This window comes from Miniopterus natalensis, chromosome X (genome assembly GCF_054644295.1).
Source record: "Miniopterus natalensis isolate mMinNat1 chromosome X, mMinNat1.hap1, whole genome shotgun sequence".
Classification (NCBI taxonomy): domain Eukaryota; kingdom Metazoa; phylum Chordata; class Mammalia; order Chiroptera; family Miniopteridae; genus Miniopterus; species Miniopterus natalensis.
Genome location: NC_142103.1, coordinates 58,277,355 through 58,298,115, shown reverse-complemented (window position 1 = coordinate 58,298,115; position 20,761 = coordinate 58,277,355). Strand labels below are relative to the sequence as shown.

At 48.5% G+C, this 20,761-nt stretch overlaps 1 protein-coding gene across 6 annotated transcripts in view; it reads left to right on the top strand.

The window, feature by feature from the left end:
- Window positions 1-285: 285 nt before the first annotated feature.
- Window positions 286-20,761, top strand: part of DLG3 (discs large MAGUK scaffold protein 3) — a 50,968-nt gene continuing 30,492 nt past the window's right edge. For 3 of the 6 annotated variants that reach the window (XM_016207428.2, XM_087829472.1, XM_087829473.1), the window contains exons 1-9: window positions 286-642; window positions 3,949-3,999; window positions 4,422-4,546; window positions 4,759-4,928; window positions 5,224-5,360; window positions 5,697-5,841; window positions 6,417-6,576; window positions 8,169-8,325; window positions 8,749-8,851. In XM_016207428.2, the coding sequence (XP_016062914.2) occupies window positions 286-642; window positions 3,949-3,999; window positions 4,422-4,546; window positions 4,759-4,928; window positions 5,224-5,360; window positions 5,697-5,841; window positions 6,417-6,576; window positions 8,169-8,325; window positions 8,749-8,851 (1,405 nt within the window). Of the gene's footprint in view, window positions 643-3,948; window positions 4,000-4,421; window positions 4,547-4,758; window positions 4,929-5,223; window positions 5,361-5,696; window positions 5,842-6,416; window positions 6,577-7,150; window positions 7,291-8,168; window positions 8,326-8,748; window positions 8,852-9,688; window positions 9,801-20,761 lie in introns of those variants that run through there. The other 3 variants (XM_087829474.1, XM_016207429.2, XM_087829475.1) reach the window with 3 other exon arrangements.

Below are 20,761 nucleotides of genomic sequence, written 5' to 3'. Positions count from 1 at the left end.
CCCACTTCTTCTTTGCCACTGGGCCTAGGCCCAGGAGCCACGACGGGCGACACGGAGCCGCCAGTGCTGGAGGGGGAGCCGTGGGTGCGGGGCAGCGTGGGGGCAGAGGCCCCGGGACGCCCGCCTGGCCCCAGGCCCCGCTCCGCCCGGGCACCCCCACGGGTGCCCCCCCCTTCCTGGTCCGAGCAGTGTGATTGTGCCCGGGAACCCGGCGGCGGTGGCGGCGGCGGTGGCGGCGTGGAAACCGGTGTTGGCTGGGGGGTCCGGGCCGGGGGGGGCAGTGCCATGCACAAGCACCAGCACTGCTGTAAGTGCCCCGAGTGCTACGAGGTGACCCGCCTGGCCGCCTTGCGGCGCCTAGAGCCTCCGGGCTACGGGGACTGGCAGGTACCCGACCCCTATGGGCCAGGTGGGGGAAATGGAGGCAGCACGGCGTATGGGGGATACAGCTCGCAGACCCTGCCTTCGCAGGCGGGGGCCACCCCCACCCCACGCACCAAGGCCAAGCTCATCCCCACCGGCCGAGATGTGGGGCCAGTACCCCCTAAGCCAGTACCGGGCAAGAGCACCCCCAAACTCAACGGCAGTGGCCCCAATTGGTGGCCTGAGTGCACCTGTACCAACCGGGACTGGTATGAACAGGTATGGACCAGTGGGGGTGGAGGGCGGTGGGGCAAGGGCGGGGGGTTGGGGGGGTTAGAGAGTGGGGGCTAAGAGGCCTGGGGTGCAGCAGGGGTTCCTGGGGCTCTAAGCCAGTGGACCCTAAGCCTTCATGTTGCAGCTGGGTCAGGAGAGGCAGTGGGGAATGTGTGCTTCACTGTGTGTGTCTGTTTGGGGGTCTCCATTTGGAGGGGGAAATTGGGAGGAGCTGTGTGTGTCAGGAGGTGAAGGTATGGCAGAGGGGCACATTTTCCTGTGTGGGGGAATTGGGTTTGTCTCAGTGCGGGGGTTCAGCAGTATCTCTGTGTCTGGCAGGGGCGGGAGGTTCTGCGGGGGCTGTGTGTGGTGTGTGTCTCCACTGGAGGGGAGGAGGGGGCATGGTGCTCTGCGTAGGGGGGACATGTGTGTGTGTGTATGTTGAGGTGTGTGGAGAAAGGCAATGGAGCTCCTGTGAATCTATGTAGAACCCATGTGCCCAGCTCGCTGAGCTTCATCCCTCGATGCCATGAGTCCCTCTCCGTCCCAGTCCCTTTGTGTGTGAATGTGCACATGGACGTGTGAGAATGTCTCTCTGACCGTGGAGGTGTTTCTGTAGATGAGGCTGCAGGGATGGCTGTGTTTGCCCGTGTATGTGGCTACATGTATATGTGTGTGACCATGTGGCTGCAAGTGTGTGCACACACGTGTGTGTGTGTGTGTGTGTGTGTGTGGTATCCCTGGCAAGAGGCACTTGACAGGCAAGGGAAGGGAGGGGGAGGAAGAGAGAAACACGTCCCAAGCAAGGCTGAGAGGATGCTGAGAAGGACTGACTCTTTTGTCCAAGCAGCTCTGAAGTGTGTGTGCGGGGGGGGGGGGGGGGGGGGGGGGGGGCGGCTAAAGCAAGCTTCCTCGCTCCAGAACAGGCATGATGCCTGAAGCCAGGCACGAGGCAGCTGCCCTGGTGCAGGAACTGGCCCCAGTGGGGCATGCCCCCTTGGGTACCCCCAGATGTGGGAGAACTTGGCCCCCCAGGCCTGACTTGGCACAGCTTGGGAACCCCTGGGTGCCAGGCACAACTCCGGCTTTCACTCCCAGCCTAAACTGCTAGCTTAGAAAATGGAAGGAGCATCTGTGGGAGAAGCAGCAAAATGGAGGCTGGGCCGGCAGAGACAGGTCCCTGGTACACATGGCGGAGGGCCTGTCTGGTTATTCGGGTCTGCAGCCCCCAGGGTAGGGAGAGAGGAGGAGGTTTTGCTGTTGAGAGCAGGTGCTGACTGCCCCAAGCTAGTGACCATTCTGGCCACCTCTGGGGATAGGATGAGCTCTCATTCAGAAGCAAAGGTGGGGACTTCCTCGGGAGAGGAGTCCTCGGTTCTGGCCTTTTGCCTGTTCACACTTACTGTTTCCTGTGTCTCTTGCCTTCACCCCTTGCCTTCTCCAGCGAGTCCACTTCTCTCCTTTTCCTCTCTATCCAGGGGCCCTCCCCTTGCAAACATTCTCTTATGTACGTCCTGCTCAACTGGGAGATGGGTGACAGTTCCAAGGCTGGGACAGTTGGCCAAGATTTCTTTGCCGGGACTGATCCCTGGGTGGCTTCTGGCTTTGGGAACAGGGTCCTTGAAGGGGGCAGTGGGAGGGTGGAAGCCCGATCCTCTGGATCTCACTGGAGCTGTGCTTGAAGCATGGCTTATCACATGGTACCCCAGATGCATGCAAGAGCTGCACAGGTTTCCTTTTTCCCTGCATTTCTGTCGCATGGTACTCCAGGCAGCTGTGTTGGTTTGGGGACTCTGAAGAGCCATCAGTTTCTCCTGGGATCAGGGACCAGAGTGGGGCTGCAGCTGGAGTCCTCCCACCAACTCCTAGCTCTGTAAGGCATAAAGTCTTGGGGCTAGGCCCAGAAAAGGTGGAGGCATGACTAGCCATCCCTCTCCCCATCTCCTCCTCTCTGCTTCTCAAAGCCAAAGCTGTGTGGGGTGAATGTGGGAGGGAGAAACAGAACTGGGCATGTGGAGGAGCCCCAACCCTGGGCTCCCAGTTCCCCTCTTCAGAGGAGGAGACCAGCAGTAAGGCAAGAGGCAACACAGCCAGAGAAAGATGGGGAAGGAGTGCCAGGTTACCTGGGGAGACAGGCAAGAGGGCTTTTCCACTTAGGGGGATGATGAGAGTGGGAGCCAGAAAGCAGGTTCTACTTGTCTATCCAGAATCACATTTTCACTTGACAATGGTCACAAGGATGTCCTATTTGGGAGGCCACTTCTGTGGGCTGATCAGACCAACCCTGTGTTTCTGTCCCCTTCTCTTGTATCTCCTCCCATGGCTATTGCATGTTGAAGGCCATGGACTCTGCTGCCAGTTGGTCCCTGGTCATCAGCTTCTGCCTCAAGGGGAATTTTGTCCATTCTGCTCCTGTCCCACCCCTGGCTTTGCCTCAGACTCCCAGCTGGGTCCTACCCTGGCCCTTTCTGCTTGGAAACACAAAGGATTCAGGATTAAACACCCCTTGGTAGAAAATGGATTAGGACTTTAACTTCTTCTACCCATGTAGAACTGGGCTCCTGGGGACACAGAAAGAGATGTAGAATGAGGGTTCAAGAGGTACTCTGAAGGGGACAAGTTTCCTTTTTCCCATGAGCTCTGCTAGGGAAAGGTATGAGTGGCCAAAACATCAGTGGCCTTGGCAGCTTGCTTTAATCCAAAGGGCACCTGGAAATCCAGGTTCTAGCCCCTGCTCTGCCACTAACTCTCAGTGTGCCCTTAGGCACAACCTTTGTCCACTCTGGGCCTTAGTGTCACCGTCTGTCACATGAGGGAGGTTGGACAAGATGGTATCTGCTGTCTTTCTACCTCTCACATGGTGGGAGTCCGTGATCCCCACCATGGAGAGCTGTGGTTCAGAAGGCAAGCAGATCCCTGTCCGGGTCCTGGGGACCCCCGTGGATGCTAAGCATGGTGTGGTTTATCTGCCATGTTCCATTTCTGCCATCCCCCCCAGGCCAGAGCTGCACACCTCCTAGTGAAACACAAGACCCCGGAGCCCAGCCTCTCCTTGAGTGCACCACTGGTTAGCTCAGTCCCAGACCATTGATCTGAGCTAAATGAGCAGCTGGGTTTGGCCTGATATGGCTGGAAGCAAGAGGAGGAGTTGGACTCCTCAGGGTCAGCCTATCCCCATCTGTGGCGGATACATGTCTGGGGTCTATTTGAGCTCTCCTATTCTGTGGGGAGTGGGGAGGAGCAGGTTGACCAGGGAGCATCTGGCTGGGATGGTACAGGAGGCACTTAGGGAACTGACTGTGTCTTCCCTAGGTAAATGGCAGCGATGGCATGTTCAAGTATGAGGAGATAGTGCTTGAGCGGGTGAGTCTGCCAGTTGGATGGGATGAAAGGGAAGGGGAGGGATTGAGCCAGGAGAGGGGAAGACCTTGAACCTCAGTCTTAAGACTCAGAGAGTGACCTGCATTGAGAAGATGGGGAAACAGCGACTCTCAGAGGCCGCATCACTGCATCAATCAATCAACTAACAAATATTAATTGACCTTGCTGAAGCCTGGGGAACTGGGGAGGGGGTGGCTTTGCTGAGGCCTCTAGGCCAAAGATGATCAGCACAGGCTGGGAAGCCACCTGGTTTTTGACAAATGTGCCCTGGTCTGCCTTGGCCCCTTCTGAGGCCTGGAGTACCTGTTCTGGGAGATAGGCGGAAGTGGGGGGGGGGGGGGGGCAGGAATCCTCTCTTGTGCCCTCTTAGTAAGCAGACTGTGCCCCTCCACTCCTTTATGCAGGGCAATTCTGGCCTGGGCTTCAGCATTGCAGGTGGCATTGACAACCCCCATGTCCCTGATGACCCTGGCATCTTCATTACCAAGATCATTCCTGGTGGAGCAGCTGCCATGGACGGGAGGCTGGGGTGAGGTGGCCTGGAAACAGGGCTGGGGGTAACAGGGGCAGGATGAAGATGAGGGGAGGAGGGCACCTGGCAGGATGACCCTTCCATTCAATCTGAGAGGAGAGGGAAAGGAAGGAGGAGGAGTGGAGGGCAGGGGAGGGGAGCCGAATGAGGTGGGAGAGGGGGTGGAGGGGCGGTGGCGCAGTGTCATGCCTCTTGGGCTTCCCCCACAGGGTGAATGACTGTGTGCTGCGGGTGAATGAGGTGGACGTGTCAGAGGTGGTGCACAGCCGAGCTGTGGAGGCGCTGAAGGAGGCAGGCCCTGTGGTGCGGTTGGTGGTGCGGAGGCGACAGCCCCCACCCGAGACCATCATGGAGGTCAACCTGCTCAAAGGGCCCAAAGGTGCGGCCCTCTGGGTTCCTGTGCTCTGGCCAGAGGTCCCTGGTTGGCTCTGTAGGAAATGGAAGGGAAATTAGCCTTACTCCTTGCCTGACTCCCCATTTCAGCTCACACCCTTGTTTCTTGACCTCATGTTTCACCCCTATTGACCTGGGGATGGCAGCCTAGTATTTGGGATCCCTGGGGGGACCTCCCATGGGGCAAGAGTGTTGGCTGGGGGTGGGGTTGGGTTTAGGATTGACTGAGCACTCTAACTTCTCCTGTGGCCCTCTCCCACTCCCTGCTGGTTCCCACTCAGGCCTGGGTTTCAGCATTGCTGGGGGCATTGGCAACCAGCACATCCCAGGAGACAACAGCATCTACATCACCAAGATCATTGAGGGAGGTGCTGCTCAGAAGGATGGCCGCCTACAGATTGGAGACCGGCTGCTGGCGGTGAGACAGTCTTAACAGGGATGCCCAAATGGTAGGGTGGGAAGGTAGAGCTCTAGCAGCCTCTCAGTCCACCTGAGCCTCACTCAGGGACTAAGCATTGTGGGGAATTTCAAGAGCATCATCAGAGTTGGGTGTATTAGATACCAAGGCCCTACTTTTCATGGCCGGGAGTCCCTTTTCTGCCCTACCTCTATCTCAGGCCTCTCTGCTCCTCACAGCACTATCCTTGGGCCTCTGTGAGAGCACTGTTGAATTTCAGTGAAGGGCCCCTCTCAGGGGTCCCAAAGAGGCCCTTCCTTATTGCAAGTGCTAGCCTGAAGGCTTCTTCTCTTCTAGGTGAACAACACCAATCTGCAAGATGTGAGGCATGAAGAAGCTGTGGCCTCACTGAAGAACACCTCTGATATGGTCTATCTGAAGGTGGCCAAGCCAGGCAGCCTTCACCTCAACGACATGTACGCACCCCCTGACTACGCCAGCAGTACGTACCCATCTGCCCTGTCCCTGGGCTGAAGCCCCTGCCCCTGGTTTCTGGAGGGGAAGAAGTTCATATTCCTTGTTAAGATAGAGAGAACAGAGGACTTGTGCTCAGGAGAACTGAGTCCAAACCTTATAGCTGGTGCCCTTGGACAAGTCCCTTTCACCTGTCTTTAGTTTCCTCTTTGGCAAAAAGGAGCTAATGATATATGTGCTGCCTTCTTCACAGGCCTGCTGCAAGGATCAAATGAGATCATGGATGAGAAAGCCCTTGGAAAACTGTATTAGGCTATAGAGATGTGAGGGATTATTATTAGTTACACCTCCAGTCATGCCTTTCTTTGTAGACTGCCTTGACTTCAGCTCTTTCTAAGACTCACAGGAGTGAGCCCAGGATTCAGAAAGGGACTGTGGAGGAGGAACCCTGGGGGTGGAGTGGGGCAGAGAGGCCAGAGGAATCAGCACCCCTTGGTGCTGAGGTGCATTTGAGGTGGGCTGTGAGGGACAGTCCTTGGGGAGGGGAGGAAGGTACCTACGTGGAGTGGTCTCTGAAATTTTTTCTCCCTTTCTTGATTCCAGCTTTTACTGCCTTGGCTGACAACCACATAAGCCATAATTCCAGCCTGGGTTATCTTGGGGCTGTGGAGAGCAAGGTCAGCTACCCTGCTCCTCCTCAGGTTCCCCCTGCCCGCTACTCTCCTATCCCGAGGCACATGCTGGCTGAGGAGGACTTCACCAGGTGAGACCCCCACCCCCTATGTAGGGGTGGGGAGGAGAGGAACCCGTTTCTGGCTGGCCACAGGCTTAGTGTAGTATGGCAAAGAAGAGGACAAGGCCCTCATCTCTCCCATCTTTGGGGTCTGAGGCCCTCTCTCTGCCCTTGGGGCTCTAGGAAGGGACAGAAGAGGATGCAGGGACAAGTTCTACCATCAGGGGGAGTGCCAAGTGTGTGGCCCGGAGCCGAAGTGCGGAGAAAGGGTGGGGTGGAGTATTTTGGGGGCTGAGGAGGTGGAGGCTGCGGGGGTTCCTGCCCCGAGACAGTAGCCGCCCCCTCTGCTGCAATCATTCCGAATCAGAGAAGAAAGCCTTACAGCCAGTGGGGTTGGGAGGCTTCAGGGAGGCTGGCCGGCCTGGTGGCTTCATAGGGAGCAGCTCCGCCCCACTCTGGCGGCGGCCTCGGTGGAACTGGTTGAGCAGGCTTGGGTTCCGGGGGACAGGTTTGCCGTGGGGTGGGGCCTGGTAGGCTGCTGGGTTGGCTGCAGTGGGGCCTGAAAGTATAGGCGGACGGGGTGTGGGGGAGAGCCGCAGGGGCCATGGAGAGGGCGCGCAAGTTCTCGGGCTCGGGCTTGGCCCAGGGCTTGGGCTCGGCCTCGGCCTCGGCCTCGGCCTGGAGGAGGGCTTCGCAGAGGTGGGCCTGGCCGCTCCGCTCCCTACGACCTGGAGGGGACGCCAGGTAGGAGGAAAGGAGGGCTTCGAGCAAGAGCATCCGGGACTCAGGGAGGAAGCCTCGGGCCAGACCTGGAACAAGAAAGGAGTCTTGGACTTGGGGCTCCTCTGATGAAAGATGCTTCAAGTGAAGGTGGTAGGCCAGGAAAGTGTGCTGGGAGTCCGGGTGTATGGATATACCCGAGTGGCTTTTGCCCTCACCTGATGACACTGTGACCATTTATTGAGGAATTTTTACACGTGGTTAGTGGTAGTCCAGGTTTTCATGTATTTGTTCCCTTTCTTCAGTTAGGCTCCTACACCCCTTTGGGGGACCTGGGAGTTCTTTATCTCTGTCTCCCACATCACCTAGCAAGGGTGTATAGTAGTTGGTGACTACATCTATTGTTGGGGAAGGTCATAGTGGGGGGTGGAATTTTGAGACAGCAGAGGGGCATGTGGAAAGTAAGTATGCACGTTTTGTGGATGGAGAGTGCAATCAACTCCAGGGTGATTCCACTGCCCCTAACCGGCTCCCCTTCTGTGGCCTGGGCTCCATCACATCAGCTGGTAGGATAGGAGAATCTGGGGAGGAAGAGGACCAGTGAGTGGTCTCTGAACTATGGTCTTCACAGTCCAGGCTAGGTCTTTGATGACCTGAGAGAGTAGGGGACTGTCCACTGGGGAGCTGACTCCAGGCCCTCAGGAATAAGGGAGGGAAGAGGAAAGAGGAACTGAAACTTGGCACCTAGCAGAAAACAGCAGCCAAGCAGGTTCCAGGAGAGAAAGGGAGGAACAGGGACCCAAGTCCTTCTGCAGTGATGTGGGACTTGTTCCAGGCTGGCTCTCATAGAGACACCAGTTAATATCTACCTTGTCCTGACCCTTCTACTGCTTTCCCACCAGAGAGCCTCGCAAGATCATCCTGCACAAGGGCTCCACAGGCCTGGGCTTCAACATCGTGGGAGGAGAGGATGGAGAAGGCATTTTTGTCTCCTTCATCCTGGCGGGAGGCCCAGCTGACCTGAGTGGAGAGCTGCGCAGGGGAGACCGGATCTTATCGGTGAGGAGACAAAGGCGAGGTGGGAGGATGGGAGCTGTGCCAGTCTAAAAAGTGAGGAGAGGAGATCCTGCTTTCTCTAAGGAATGCTTCTTGAGATGGGAGAAGGGCTAAGAGCTGAAGAAAACTTATATTTTCTTTATGGATGTCCTTAGTGAGGGACAGGGATGGAGACGAGACTTATCCTTGAGGAGGAAATCAATGTCTTTTTTATCTTAACCCTGGTTGACATTTGACCCATAAAGATAATTACTACGCTAGAGATGCCATATCCTTTAGGTCTTCTCTTAGGAGCAAGGATGGGATATTGAAAAAGGCGTCTGAGTAGGCTTAGGGATGGGCTACCCATCTCCCTTTCCTAACTGCTATGACAGAAGACTCCCTTTCTTGCTTTTAGGGTGGCTCATAGCTCCTCTATTTCAACAGGTGAATGGTGTCAACCTGAGGAATGCAACCCATGAGCAGGCTGCGGCTGCTCTGAAACGGGCTGGCCAGTCAGTCACCATTGTGGCCCAGTACAGACCTGAAGGTAGGAGAAGGGAGGCGGGGCAAGATAATTTGAGGAGTATACACTTGTGCTAAGTGTCAGCTTTTTGCCATCATAGGTATCAAAGCCACTAGACCAGGTCTTTTCTACCCTAGTGCAGTAACGGCTTACTCTCTCGGTTTCCTTCTGGACAGGGGTAGGTTTGGGCAAGTCAGGAGCATCTATCAAGGCTGTGCTCAGAGCTTGCAGATCAGGGCTGCAGTACAGCAGGCGGCCAGTAGTGGGAAGCAGCATACAGGAGGAAGCACAGAGATTGGGGCGGCTGGAAAAAAGGGAGGGGGAGGAACGGGGCGCGCAGGGTTCAGAGGCGAAGACGCCTTGGAACTGGAGGATAGCTTGGTTAGAAGGACCTCAGAGAGAAGAGATCCGACGTCTTAAGACATCTTGGGCCAAAGCTCTATGACCCCCTACCATTTCTCTCCCCATATCAGGGTTATCATGAAAAACCCATAAACGCGCCTAAAAGGTGATGCCAAACCCACGGATTAGGGAGTCGGAAGTGGACCCCTTCCTCCTACTAGGGGCCGCCTTTGTGTTCTCCGTGAGCAGTCTTCTGGCTGGGGCTAGAGGGTGGGGCCGGTTATGCAAATGAAGGCCTTTGATTGGCTGGGAGCAGCGGAGGCCCAGGTGCCGAGGTGAGCTGCAGGCCGGCGCGCCTGAGCCAGCCGGCCGGCGGGGTGGCCATTGGCTGGCCAAGCGTGGCTTCCAGCCCTACGCCCCTCCCCCTGACCCAAGCGGCGGGCGCCCATCCTTGCCCCCCCTCGCGCGCCTCAGGCGTCTCCTCCTCCTCCCTGCCGTCCCCCTCCCCCCTCCTCCCTCCTCCCCTCCTCCAGCGCGCCCCGCTTTGTGTCCGTGGTCTCCCGCGCGGGACGGAGGGGCGGCCGGAGCTGGCGCTTTCTCCTCATTAGACCTGGACTCGGACCCGCGCCAGGTGAGGTGGGGCGGACGAGGGGTCAGGCCCCCTCTCTGTCCGCCTGAGCCTCTCTACGGTTCTGTTCTCAGATTCTCTTTTCCAACACTGCGCCCCCACTCTGCGCTCTCCCCCAGCCCCTACAGGCACAGCTTGGCTCCCCTCCTGGGGGTCCCTCTCCAGTCCCTGGGCCCCGTCTGCGGCATCTCTTTGCCATCACCTCTCCCAGCCCACCAGCTCTGCCCCCTTCGCGCCCCAGGGCCTCGGCCCTCCCATAGCAGCTCCCTAATCCTTAACCTCAGAGGAATTTTCTAAAGCGCTCCTCCCCCACACTCTTGAATGCAACAAACCCGACTACCTCTGCGAGCACCCGAGATGGGCTTGGCCTTTTCAGCCCCCCCCCCCCACCCGCTTTTGTTTGCATCAACTTCTTTAGCCTCCCCCTCCTCTTTGTTAGCCCGGTCTTTGTCCCTTAGGGCTACAGCGCTCGGGCTCTTTGAACACCTAGGCTCCATGGGCCAGTTACTGGAGGAAGGGACCTCTCCTAGGCAGGTGCGCCGGTTCCGTGATGAGAAAGGGAGAGGCTGGGAGCCCTGTCGCCAAGCCGTAAGGGATCTAAAGCGCCTACCTTTGTCCTTTCCACCCTCCCTCCACTCTGGTTCCAGCCAAGAGCCTGAATGGAAAGAAGAGAGGGTCCTGCCACCTTCTGCACTAGCCTTTTTTGATCCGGACAGTAGTGTAGGGAGGTAACTAACAGGAGAGCTGGTTGGTCTGAGGTAATGGGAAAGAGAGATGCAGATGGATACTCTGAGTCATTCCTCTCCATGTTTGGTGTTCAGCTTAAAGACAAGAAACACACCTTAGAGTTATTGTTTTTATGATTTCTGTGTTTGATGTTGGCTTCTTAGAGCTAACCATCTGATTTTTATTAGCAACCAGTATTTATCCATTTCATGCCCACAACTTTGATAATGTAGATTCTGCAAAGAAAATGGTTTCTCTTGCGTGTGTGTGTGTGTGTGTGTAGGAGAAATTGAATTGTTTCTTTCGGTTTTGCTCTCTGATGTTGGGCACATGGAAACAATACTGTGAATTTGTCTGGTGGTAGGATGTTGGAAACTGGTAACTACATATTTTTGTGAATTTTGTTGGGGGAATGTAACTGGTTTCCATACAGAGCTACAAGTTGTCCAGGGTAAAAGGATTCCTGCAGTGTTCATTGCTCTCTAATGCTATTTCTGAGAGTGTATAAAGTATGTTGAGGTGCTATCTTACGTTAGGTCTCTCTACTACTTGCTCCACAAAGCCTTTCTTCTCTCAGGATTTAGTTGAGCCACTACTGTTAAAGCTCTGCTACCCCAATATTTCTTCTTTCTTTGGTTTGGTAAATTCAGCAGGTTCCCAACATGCAAAAGTTGGGGTGTTCGTTTTTTTCTCATTCAAAAATGGACCCTTGGAAACAGGTCCAGAGGGACTATCAAGCATTCCGTGTTGGGCTCTGAATTTTCTTTGATAAAGTGATAGTTTTTAAAATATGGACTCCATGTTGATCGTTTTATAAATGTATTATTGTTCTTTGGAAGATTACATCAAATGAGCATTTACAAAATGAATGTATGTCTGTTAGCTAAAATGGCAGAGACTGCATGTTATTGGCCAAGTAAGTGTTCTTTTTTAAAAAAAATTATTTACATGGAATGTGGAAGCTGGAAAGGATTATGTAGTCCAACCCCCTCATTGTGCAAACCAGAGATTACAGGAGAAAAAGGACCTGACTTGCCTAAGGTCATGAAGGGAAAGTTGCCAAGGGTCAGCAATCGATTTAATCCTGGGGTCCACCAATTGGGACCAGTTGTGCTTGGGGATACCTGAGAGATCTAAGACCTAGTTAGAACAGAGGAACAACTGGAAAGGAACTGGAGAAAGGGAGACTAGTGAAAGAGAGTGAGGGAAAGAAAGATGTATGTGCAAGGGAAGATTAGAGTGATCTCCATCAGGGCCACAGAGGTGGCATTGCCAAATCAGTGCAGCCTTTAGCTAGATGCCCTTTAACATGAGAGCTTTGAAAAATAGCTTTGACAATTAGAACAGAGTAAGAACAATTCTTCTCTTTTTAAATGGCTTAATTGAGATATAATACATATGCCATAAAATTCACCCATTTAGGCATACAACTCAGTGGCTTTTAGTGCATTCACAGAATTGTGCATCCGTGGTCACAGTTAATTTTAGAACATTTTCACTAGCCCTATCCATTTAATACATAGAGAGGGTGCAATTTTTGGAAGGGTGAATTTTTAGGGGCTAGATGGAAGCTTGGTGGGAATGCTTTAACCTTGAGATTTTTTCATATATTTGGTTTGCTTAATGTGGGTTAAACCCATAATGAAGATAGAAACTGTGGCTATCTATTTGAACTTTGTACTGTGCTTAGCATGGTTGCTTTACAAGTATTTTTATGATGGAGCTTTGGAAAATATTAAAATAGAAGTAGAAGTACTAAGTGACAAAGGTACCACAGTGAGAGATGCTGTTTAATACTTTCACTCCTGATTGCTCCAAACTGTTGTGGACACAGCAATCCTACCTATTAGCTAAAAATAGCATGATGTTCTTGGGCATGTATAATCCTGCTTAAAATTCAAATTGAAAATTTAAACAACTGGCTCTTGGCAAAGGCTCTTTTCCAATCTATTCTAAAATGAAAAATATTTTTCTGTGACTTGTTGAATTGCTCCTCCAAGGGAAGGGTGGGCTTCATGTTAAAAGACTTTGATTTAGAAACTATGCCCTACGTTTTCCCCTCTAGTTACTTTGTGTTAGCCTCTGTTTATAAACTGAGCTAGTGTTTTTCTGGAAAGCCCTTTTGTTTATAGAGTAGAACCTGAACCCCAAATCAGGAGGTGAGCCAGAAATTGGTCACTAAGGTAGCTAAACTGGGAACTGATCTTTTGTGACCAGTCTTTTCAGCCGGAATGTAAATCCAGAAAGGCTGGGGGTACAGGGAGTAAGAGAATGAGAGTTTTCCACATGTACTTATTTTAAAGTGCTGAATAAGCACACTCTCACCATGGAAACATCTTCAGGTAAGGCCTGGAAGAGTTAAGGATCAGCGTTCATAATATCTTGAAAATGTAAAAGGGGTATTTCCCCCATAACATGTCCATCTCCCCGTGTTTTAGAATGAAAGATGTAAACATAGCCGCTACCCTATCAGTGAGATCTCTGTTGGGAGCACAGAGATGAAAGTTTATAAAGGCAAAGAATAAAGTCTTGAACAGACTGTTGCCATCCTAAAAGAAGGCTAATGTAGGGAAGGAAGAAAACGAATGCCTGTTAACAGCGTTTCTATACTGAACAATTTGAAGGCAGCTGGTGGTGTATTTATCCATGACCTGAGCACCTAGTCCAGAACATGGCACGTGCTTTGTTGAATTGAATTATTGAGTATCTCTATGTTCCAGACGGCTTTGTAAGCATTTCGGGATACCCCTGTGGGATAGGTGGTTTTATCCCCATTTTCAGATGAGGAAAATGAAGCTCAGAGAGGTTGAGAGACTTTCTCAAGGTCACACAGTCAGTATGGGGCAGAATCAAAATTTCAAGTTGTATTTACTGAGAACTTCGGGTCCAGGGCTTTTGCCACTAGGTCACAACTACCACCCACCATAGCAGAGAGCTATGAGCCTTCCCCTCTCTCTACTCAAATACATCTGTACATAGCAAAAGATACTGCTTTGAGACTCTTCAGGTGCCAGAAGCTGTTAGCCGAAATGGGCTAAAACCAACTCCCAAATGTCAGCGTTTTAGTCTTGATGGCCACAAACTCCTGCACCAAAGGAGGAGAAGTGACCTGGAGGTAGAGGGGCTACTGGAAGCCTGAGGGAGACCCCCTCTCCTTCAAAAGGAAAGTGGACTTAGGAAGACTACTACAGAATAATATTGTGGGGTGAAACCCAGAAGGAGCCAAAAAATGAGAGTTGGTTTGCTTGACTTAATGGCAAATGTATGGAGGCTTAAGAATATTAATGCAGTCAGTAGGCATATCTAATTTCTTCAAGTGAAATGGAGTTGTATTTGTCATTCATTTGTTATGATCCTACAAGCCACTCATTAAGGGTGCACTTCAGTGGTATTTAGAATGTTCACAGAATTGTGCAACTGTCACCACAATCAATTTTAGAACATTTTCACCACCCTAGAAAAAACTGCACCATTTAAGTGTCACCCTCCCATCCCCCTTGGCACTAAGCAACCACTAATCTATTTCCTCTCTCTATGGATTTGCCTATTCTGGACATTTTGTATAATATACAGGGGTGGGCTTATAGTTCTGAGTACGCAAAACATAGTTTATTCTTGTATTATTATTTATTAATTATTGTATTATTTTCTATACAAACAACTGTAAAACTACTTTTGCCCCACCCTGTATAATGTTTGTGATTGACTACTTTCACTTAACATAGTGTTTTCAAGCTTCATCCATGTTGTAGCATGGATTAATACTTCATTTATTTTTATAGCTGAATAATATTCTATTATAGGGATATATCACATTTTGTCTATCCATCATCAGTTGATGGGCATTTGCATTTTTGCCACTTTTTAGCTATTATGAATAATGCTCCTTATGAACATCTGTATGCAAATTTCTGGGTATATATACCTACTGGATCATATGGCAACTCTATATTTAAACTCTTGAGGAATGGCTAGGCAGCTTTCCATAGCGGCTGCACCATTTCACATTCCCACCAGCAGTGTGAGGGTTCCAGTTTGTTCACGTCCTCCCCAACCCTTGTCAATGCCAGTATTTTTTCTTGTAGCCGTCCTGGTGGGTGAGAAGTGATATCTCATTGTGGTTTCACTTGCATTTCCCTGATGGCTAAGATGTTAAGCATCTTTTTATGTGCTTATTGTTTGTCATTCAGTTTTGCTTTGCTTGGTCCTCTGATTTGATTCTCAGTTTCCAAATTGACTTGAGACCAGAGCAAGCCAACTATGTTATTACTCAGGTGATTAGAGGGAACGAAGAGGATAATGGACTAAGTTTTACTGTTAGCACTGTGCTGGAGGGGTTTAAAGATTGGGTGTAGATAACTTTAGCTAGAAATGCTCACCTGATAAAAATGATAAGGCTCACTTTTTTTGTTTTTAAAAAAGAGCTTATTCACATACCTTACAACTCACCCATTTAAAGTGTACAATTCAGTGGTTTTTAGATTGTTTGGAGTGGTGCATCTGTCACCACAATCAATTCTAGAAAAATTTTCTCACTCTAAAAAGAAGCCCTGTCCTGCCCTAGCTGGTTTCGCTTAGTGGCTAGAGCATTGGCCTGAGGACTGAAGGATCCCTGTTTTGATTCTGGCCATGGGCATGTACCTCAGTGGCAGGCTCGATGCCCCCACCCTGGTCAGGGCACGTGCAGGAGGCAACCAATCGATGTCTGTCTGTCTCTCTCTCTGTCTCTGTCTCTCTTGCTCTCCCTCTCGCTCTTGCTCTCTCCCCTTCCACTCTGAAAAGTGATGGAAAAAATATCCTCAGATAAGAATTAAAAAAATAAATAAATGAAGCCCTGTCCCGTTAGCAGTCACTCCCCATTTCCACCCAATCCCTCCCCTCCCCTAGCCCCAGGCAACCACTAATCTTCTGTTTCTATAAAGTTACCTTTCCTGGCTGGTTCATATAATTGGAATCCTACAATATTTGGTTTTTTGTATCTGGCTTCTTTCTTTTAGCATAATGTTTTTAAGGTTCATCCATTTGTAGCATGTGTCAGTACTTCATTCATCTTTAAGAATGAATAATACTCCATGCCATGGATATACCACATTTTGTTTATCCATCTGTTGATGGACTTTTGGGTTGTTTTCACCTTTTGACTATTGTGAATACTGCTACTATGAACATTCACGGGCAAGTTTTTGTGTGGTCACATGTTTTCAATTCTTTTGGGTATATATACTTAGGCGTGGAATTGCTGGGTCATAAGGTAACATTTTCGAGGAGCTGCCAGACTTTTTCCCAAAGTGGCTGCACTGCTTTGGGCCCACCCTGTTTTGTAAACTTAGAAGAGAAAAAAGTTGTTAACCTTTTGTCCAGTTTTACCTCCTGGGGCTGAACTTCATGTATGTGGGCGGGCTGGCCTTTTGTGTATCTTCCATATAGCCCAAGGACATGGTAGCTAGAGTTGACAAAGATTTCTGAACCTAGCTAGACAGGTGCCTTCTTGTCCTCGTTAGATGGTTTGAGGCAAAATCCTAGGAGCTTTGGTGTCTGCAAAACGTTGGTTCTCCTAATGGGGTAGAATGATTAGAATAATCTATGACAATGAGAATGAATTCTTTCTTATGTAGTTATAGCTTTTTGGGATTTCTTTTTAATATGTTGCTTGTTGAAAACTTTACTCTCATATTTACACTGTTGCTTTGTTTAAAGCTTTAGACTTCTTTTCCACAATTCTGTGTTAGACAAGTGGAAGTGAGTTGTGAATTCAGTTTATAAGTTCCTATTTGTACCTAGACTGTTACTGAATCACACAATCTTGAGCGAATAACAGTTTTGCTTTAATAAGGGTCTTGTCTTGCCTTCTCTTTTCCTGTAATAAGGCTTTTATTCTCTTGAAACGGACCTTTGTTTACTTTTCACTGAATTTCGGTATTTTAAAAGAGCAAAGGCCCTAGAGATTTGGGGATTTTTCTACTTGATGAAATTAAATGATAAAAAATTTTAATAGACACATAGTAGAAGATTAACATAATTTATATAAGTATGTACATTAGGGATCTGGATACATGTCTTTCAGATTTTCAAAAAGGATAAAGAGAATTTTGCAAATCCAGACTATATTATTAAGAGTTGTTTGTAGCCTGCGAGGCGTGACTCAGCGGTTGAGCGTCAACCTAGGATCCAGGTGATCGCAGTTTGATTCCCGGTCAGGGCACATGCCCGGGTTGCGGGCTCGATCCCCAGTCAGGGGCGTGCAGGGGGCAGCCAATCAATGACTCATCATTGATGTTTCTATATCTCTCTCTCCCTCTCCTATCCTCTCTCTGAAATCAATAAAGATATATATTTTTTTGAAAAGAGTTGTTTGTAAACACTGAGAAAAAGAAGTGGTGAGCACCGGAACCAGTATTGGTTCACCAAGGTCAAACAAGCCATGTCAGACTGACCAGATTGCCTTGATGGACAGGGTCACTGGACTGGTAGATCAGGGAAATATGGTAGATGTGGTATATTTAGATTCTACTAAGGCACTGCAAGACTTCTTTGGTCCACTCTTAGATCAGATGACCAGGTGACAGTAGTGATAATGCATTTAAGTGGATTTGTCTGTGACTGGTTGAATGCTTAGTCCCAGAGGAAAATGCTGAATGAGCCAGGAGCAGTGTGGAGGGGAGTTTCTAGTGCATGTGTGTCCTGGCTTTGTCCTTGGGCCTGTCTTGTTCGTTTTGCCTCCCTACTCCCCTCAAATTGTATTTATTTTTCCCTGGATAGAAAAGTATTGCACTTAGATTTGTAGAAAATTGGAAAATACAGAAAAATACAAAGTAAAAAAAATTCAAATCTCCTGTAATCACCTCCAAAAATAACCACTGTGCATGTGTATTTTCCACCAAAGTTTTATAGCATATCATATTAATATGTATGTATGTATCTCTTTTAAGATTGGGATCATTGTATTTAAACAGTTTTATATCCTTTTTTAACTTAACATATGCTAAGATTAAAATGTTTTTTAATAGTTAAACAATATTGCATCGTGTGTGCCATAATTCATGTAACTATTCCCTTATTGGTGGACATTTAGGTATTTCCATCTTTTTTTAAATATGTCTTTATTGATTTCAGAGAGAGGAAGGGAAAGGGAGAGACAGAGACAGAAACATCAATGATGAGAGAGTCATTGATTGGCTGCCTCCTGCACGCCCCCCACTGGGGATCGAACTGGCAACCTGGGCATGTGCCCTGACCGGGAATCGAATGGCAATCTCCTGGATCATAGGTTGATGCTCAACCACTGAGCCATGCCCGGCGGGGCATTTCCTTTTGTTTTTTAATCCTTATCAGAGGATTTTTCCCCCCATTGCTTTTCAGAGAGAGTGGAAGGGGGGGGGAGAGGGAGGGAGGGGGAGGGAGGAACGTCAGTGTGAGAGAGACACATCAGTTGGTTGCCTCCTGCAATGGCCCCAACAGGGGCCAGGGATCGAGCCTGCAACCCAGTTATGTGCCCTTGACTGGGAATCAAACCCAGGGCTGATGCTCTAACCACTGAGCCAAACTGGCCAGGGCTAGGTAATTCCATTTTTTAAAAATATATCTTTATTGATTTCAGAGAGAAGAAGGGAGAGGGAGAGAGAGAGAAATAGAAACATCAATGAAGAGAGAGTCATTGATCAGCTGCCTCCTGCGTGCCCCCCACTGGGGATCGACCTGCAACCCCAACATGTGCCCTGACAGGGAATTGAGCTGAGATCTCCTGGATCGTGGGTCGATGCTCAACGGCTGAGCCATGCTGGCGAGGCTAGTTTGCTTTTTTCGGAGCAAATAAATACCTACCTTCGTTTTATTCTAGTTATTTAATGTTTTTGTTTTGCATTTAAAAGCTTTACCTGCCTGAGGTTTATTTATGATATAAGGTAGGATACTACTTTATTTTTGCTCCAAATGTTTAATCACCTCAGTACCATTTATTAAGTAATTCATTTTACTACTGTTTTGAAGTGCCACCTTTATCTCACACACACGCACAAACACACACAAAATTTGATTTTTGTGTTTTTTATTCTGTTCTGTAATATTTTACTCTGGGATTTTATCAGTTACTGAAAAATGACCACAGGTGTTTGGACAAATAACAAGAAGAGTCTTTTCTTTCTCTAGGTCCCATTTTCTGGGTTCCTTCCACAGAAACTTTACTCAAAACGGATTCAGTTGATGCCCCAATAAAGACTGTTAAAGAATTTGTGGTCCTGTTGGAGTGACTACTGTGAAGAACATTTAAATCTAGACTTTCAATTGATGTGATAAAACACAGAAATTAGTTATGTTAACTTAAGTAAACAAGCTTAATAATAAGATGTTGTTTCAGTCACTATATTGCAGCATCTCTGTTAAATGGAAATGATTGTTAGGAACAAGAGTACCCACTACATTGAGAGCAGGGAAAGGTTTAATTCTATCTTCATACTCATGTTTTCTGGATGAGGTGTTTTGTCTTGGGGTGGTTCTTACATATACTTTGGCTTATGGGTTAAAAGTGCTAAAGGCTTTGTTAATCTTGCATGTGAGTATGCTATATGAAATTCCTTTGAAGTAGAGAAAAGGCCATATTTGAGGCTTTTACCCTGATCTACTGGGTGATCCAGAATAGGTGAGAAGGACCAATAGCAAGTCCTGTGGATAACTTTTTCTTAGTTTGATATCAGATCAAAGCATTTTTCATTCCACTCATTTCAGACCAGGTGGCTGAGTGTAATGAAACCTTTATATACTATAGTACTTTTGTCCAGTAGTTCTTCCTACATCCTCACTAAGCTGTTTGGGGAACAGAAACATCCAGTCAATAGGAATAAACTGGAATCTTTTATGGCATGCTAATCTGGCATGTCTTGTTTTCTGTTTCATTCCTAGTATCAGGGTGCTATCCGTAACCCAGGCTATGTGTGTATGGCTGAGGAAGCACATTGTGACAGTGCAGGGGCCAGAACAATGACACCGAGGTTTCTGTTCTGGGTTAGTCAGAGTTCCAAGAGCATTGTTCTAAAAGTGGAGCTGAAATGGTTTTTCTTCAAGCAGTATTTGTCTATATTGAGGCCTGTTTGTCACTTTTCTGCTCTCTCAAATAGCCTTTAGAAATGTATTTTTGTAATTTATACCCATTGATTTGGTATTTTTGACCCAAGGAGCTTAGGGTTATTTGCAGATTGAGGATTTCCCCCTTCTAGATCATATTAAAAAATTAAAGTAGTCCTAGGTTTGATACCTTATGTATCTCATTGATTTGGTCATAGAATCATAATTATGTCAAAATTAGAAGGGACCTGAGAAAGTGTCCAGTTTTAAAGGTGTCAGAGTCTTTAAATAGTGGGCCCCCTAATTAGAAAAGAACCCAAGTGATAAGCTTCATATTGTTTTTATAGAGACAAGTTTGTGATTTTTAGAAATGTTGTGCTTTTTGGCGATTCATATACATATCTCTACACTGTCAGGTATCTTCTTGATGGACTCATTTTTCTTTAATCTTCATCCATTTCTTTTGAAAACCTGAGCTATACTGTTGAGACAGATGCTTGTAATTCAGACACATCCTGAGGGTTTGCAGTCCAAAGGGATCTATAGAAACCTAAAACACAACTCATTCATCAAAATCTGTGACTCTCTCATGAGGTCCCTTCATTTCCACTAGAGTTCTATACATTTTCACAATGGGTGATTCCTTTGAGCTCAGGGCAGTTCAGCAATGGCAAATGAGGGCTGTATGGGTTTGAGACTGGAACACCTGCACTTCCAAGAGAACAAATGAGCCTTTGGGCAGCTATTGACTTCTTTTGAGTTAAGCCAACCAAGACATGTGCAATTATTCAGGCCTTTCTTTCCTACTCAGTATCTGTGTGGGGACTCAAGGTCAGGAAATTACATTTCTCTTTTTTTATTTGTTTTTTATTTGTGTCTTCCCATTGTTTCTCCCTGTCACAGTCTGTGTCTGAAGTCTGTCATCCAGTTGTCTCCCCAGCTTCATTGTTATTTCCAAATTTGATAGGCATGGCTTTCACTTTATTTTGTAGCATTTCCCTTTTATATCTTTATTCAAATCATTGGTAATCTATACTGCACACAGAATAAGTACCCTTTATTGCTACCATTTGTTTCCTGTCTCTACATTTTCCTACCCATAATTAAATAGGACCAAATAAACTTTCTATGGATTGAGAACCTGAGTCCCTTTCAGCTTTGCCAAATTCACGACGAATGTC